Source organism: Brassica oleracea, chromosome C2 (genome assembly GCF_000695525.1).
Source record: "Brassica oleracea var. oleracea cultivar TO1000 chromosome C2, BOL, whole genome shotgun sequence".
NCBI classification, from domain to species: Eukaryota; Viridiplantae; Streptophyta; class Magnoliopsida; order Brassicales; family Brassicaceae; genus Brassica; species Brassica oleracea.
Genome location: NC_027749.1, coordinates 17,937,197 through 17,940,960, shown reverse-complemented (window position 1 = coordinate 17,940,960; position 3,764 = coordinate 17,937,197). Strand labels below are relative to the sequence as shown.

The window sequence follows — 3,764 nt, the reverse complement described above, 5'->3', positions numbered from 1 at the left end:
ACCTAAGCAAGAAAAACAAAAATATATATAATGTCCATCTTTTTATAAGATATAGCTAGATGCCGATATTATCTTCCATCAAAGCACATAATCGAGAAAACGAAAGAGATGGGGTTGCTATCAAACAACAAAGCAACACCCACGTATGGGGTTGCTATCAAACAACAAAGCAACACCCACGTGAAGGGATAACCAAATAGGCCTTCGACTTGGTCCCTTTAGTTTTCTCCTCCCACTTTTCTTCACGTAGCTATCACCACTTTTTTCATCACCGTTAATCACTATCACTCCCACAACCTTCTCCTTAACCTTATCCCATCCACACCACACTTATGAAGCCTTTTATTTTCAAATTTTCAATAGAATAACTTCTTTACTTTTTGCTTTAATTAAAGTGTTTGTAGTATGAGTGGCTACCCAAATAAGATATATATATAATACTAACAAGAGCAGCACACAATTTCGACGTCAAGTTGTAAAAGTCAGGAAATTAAATTCGTAGTGAGCATTCAATTAATGTTGCAACTTATTTCAACTCTGATGCAAAGATTGACCAACCGAATCAAGTCTTGACTTTGTAAGAGAGAGAAACAAAATTGATTGTGTCTAAGTGCCCAAACTAAGCTATTATGCTTATTTCTTTTGAAGCTTCTAACGTGAGCTAACAATTAGATAATAAATAATTAGAGATATAGTTACTCGGTAATTGCTTTAAGTAAGCTTTCATTTCTATAAATTTGTGTGTTATATTCTAAGGGGTTATTTAAAACGAATATGTGTATTAGTTAGTTGCACAGAAATAATTTATTAGGGTGAGATTCATTTTTTCTTAAACATTTACGAAAAGTATTCATTTTTACAATCTCTTTTTGTCCTTCTTCCTTAGCCTATCAACCTTTATAGCACAAGCACACACCCACTAATGAACCAACTGGCTTGATTGAAGAAGGGGGAAAACTGTGTATAGGTTACCTATCTCTGTGTTCAAAAAAAAAAAAAAGTTACCTATCTCTCTCTCTCTCTCTCTCTCTTCAATCTAATGTTTCCTTCAATAGACACCAATGGCCATGACCTCTTTGATCCCTTCAATCTCCATGAAGCAACCATGTTTCCTTCTTTCACTACTCATATCCTAAGCCCTAGTTCTCACCATCATTACCCTTTTCCTTCTTTTCCTTCCTCTTCAGATTTTCTTGATGAATCTGTCTTGATAAGCCAATTCTTGTTACAACAGCAAGCTGATGTTGATTCTCCGAGAAAATTATGCAAGGAGCTTGAGCAAGAAAAAAAGAATGAGGAGTGGGTTGATGGAACCACCACAGAAAAGGTTTCACCAAGAAGAACTGGAAAGAAAAGGGACAGGCATAGTAAGATCTGCACCGCTCAAGGTCCTAGAGACAGGAGGATGAGACTGTCTCTCCAGATTGCTCGCAAATTCTTTGATCTTCAAGACATGTTGGGTTTCGACAAGGCGAGCAAGACCATTGAATGGCTTATCTCCAAATCAAAGGCCTCCATCAAACAAGTGAAAGAAAGTGCAGCAGCATCAGGAAACCATGAACATCTTCAGGTTAGTGACAATGTAAATGACGAGACACAGAAAGTCTCAAAGGGAAGAACAAAGAGGGTGGATGACTCTTGTAAGAAGAAACAGTCGAGAGAGAAAGCTAGAGAACGAGCAAGAGAGAGAACAATGACGAAGATGAAGATGAGATTATCAGGACCGATTGACACCTCGAAAACATTTGCAGATCCTAATCAAGAGTCAAGAAAGACTAAGATAACCGGTGGTGCACAAGTAGAAGGAGAAAACCTAGAACAAGAAAGGAGTATTATAGAGAAGTTTCTCGGACTAACCAGTGAGTCTAGCTCCTCTACCATCTTTGGAGACTCCGAGGAATCTTACACAAGTCTTGGCTCAATTAGAGAAACAGTTTCAACAGCAGGTAAGAACATTTTGTTAAATAAAAGCCCTAACTATTGTAGTCATAATGTTTTGCTTTTGGTCAACAACTTCATAAAGATAAAATATCTAGTGTTGGTAATCTAGGAATGGTGATACCAAGGGAACATAACACAACTTCAACAGCATCAGTAGATGAGGAGAGAAACCCTATTTCAACTTTTTCTCTATACGATTATCTCTGCTACTGATGATCATGATGCTCCGTTCTTATAAGGTATTTGGAGTTTCTATATGCATCCACATAAGAGCCTCATGAGCCAAATCTTTCGGATATATATAATTATAAATGTAGTCGTGTGTGTGTGTGTGTGGGTTTTGACTGCTAATTTGGCTGAGGCTTTGGACTGCTTGATTGATGGAGGAACTTATATTCAATATTTGTGGTTTTAAATAATTAATTATTTAGCATGTTTCTACTCCGGCCTTGATATCAATTTATTGTTGTTTTGCCTTCTGTAGTTGGTTGCCTTTCTAAATGTCAGTATAGGAAATTTAAAAAGTATGTCACAAACTCACCGTTAAACACACAACATATGTAACATATAAATTTTTTTTTTTTTTTTGAACAAACCTTCATTAATATTAAATCAAACACTCAAACAGAGTGAGGTAGTTCTAGCAATGCCCTTTTCGCAAGCGCATCTGCTTCTACATTGTTAACTCTAGGAGTATGCAAGAAGGAAATGGATAAGAAGGAAGTACATAGTTGAGAGATATCAAAGAGAACTCCTTGGGCTTCAACAATGTTTTCCTTGGTGTTGATGGCCATTATCAGGGACTTGGAATATGACCATAAGGTCAGTTTGCGCAAACCCAGAGACCGAGCTGCCTTCAGGCCAGCTTTAACCGCAAGAGCTTCTGCTACTAGAGCAGAGCCGACATCGCAACGGTTTGAAGACGTTTGACAAAGCTTTTTTTTATTTTCTTTGAAGATGCAACCAAATCCACCGCCTCTTGTGGCTGCATTCCACGCTGCATCTACAAAGCAATGACTTCCTCTTACTGTTCCACATGCGAGTGGTACCTGCAGCTTCTGAGATGGGGAAGGCTTCTCCTTATTCTGTTGAGCTGACTGCCATATTCTAGCTTCCTTCAAAGCCAAAGATACCACCTCCAACTCTTGCATCTCTCGGTTCTCAAAAATCAACTTGTTTCGGCTCACCCACAGGTACCAAAGGATCCAAGAGTACAAAGCTGTCTCGCTTAGACCTGTTGGAGGTAGGTTCACCGTACGCCGGCACGCTTGGAGGAGTAACGCAGAAGATGTGATGGTTCCTGGGTCCGGTTTGATCAAAGCAGGAACTAGTTCCCACACACGTAGGGCATAAGGGCACTGAAGGAAGAGGTGGCGTTCTGTTTCCACAATCCCACACCTTTTACACAGACCTTCAACTTCAATTCCCCTCCTTAGTAGGTTTGCACCCACTGGCAGTGCATTGCTATTAATCTTCCAGAGGAATTGTTTCAATTTAGGAGAGGTTTTGACTTGCCACACACATAGATTCCAATTGAAATTCGGATCTTCATGGCCTTGGTTCACCTTACAGAGGCGATAACCTGTCTTCGTTGAGTATGTGCCTGACCGCTCTGGTAGCCAAGCTATCTCGTCATCCATAAGGAACTCACTTGGGATCAGGCATTTAATCATGTCCTCATACTGAGGTAAATGTAATCTGACAGCATCAAGGTTCCACTCTTTAGTATTAGCATCCAGAAGATCAGCGACAACTAAATGTTGATTCTCTACCGTCGGGGGGCCTATGGGAATCAGGGGTTTTTGAGTCGATAACCAAGGATC

The 3,764-nt window shown here is 39.6% G+C and overlaps 1 protein-coding gene across 1 annotated transcript; it reads left to right on the top strand.

The window, feature by feature from the left end:
• The first annotated feature begins 957 nt into the window (after nucleotides 1-957).
• On the top strand, nucleotides 958-2,382 carry LOC106325954 (transcription factor TCP12-like). Its single transcript, XM_013764004.1, has 2 exons — nucleotides 958-1,946; nucleotides 2,051-2,382. Exons 1-2 carry the CDS (start codon nucleotides 1,040-1,042, stop codon nucleotides 2,152-2,154), a joined length of 1,011 nt encoding a protein of 336 aa, XP_013619458.1. The 5' UTR covers nucleotides 958-1,039; the 3' UTR covers nucleotides 2,155-2,382.
• Nucleotides 2,383-3,764: the final 1,382 nt, after the last annotated feature.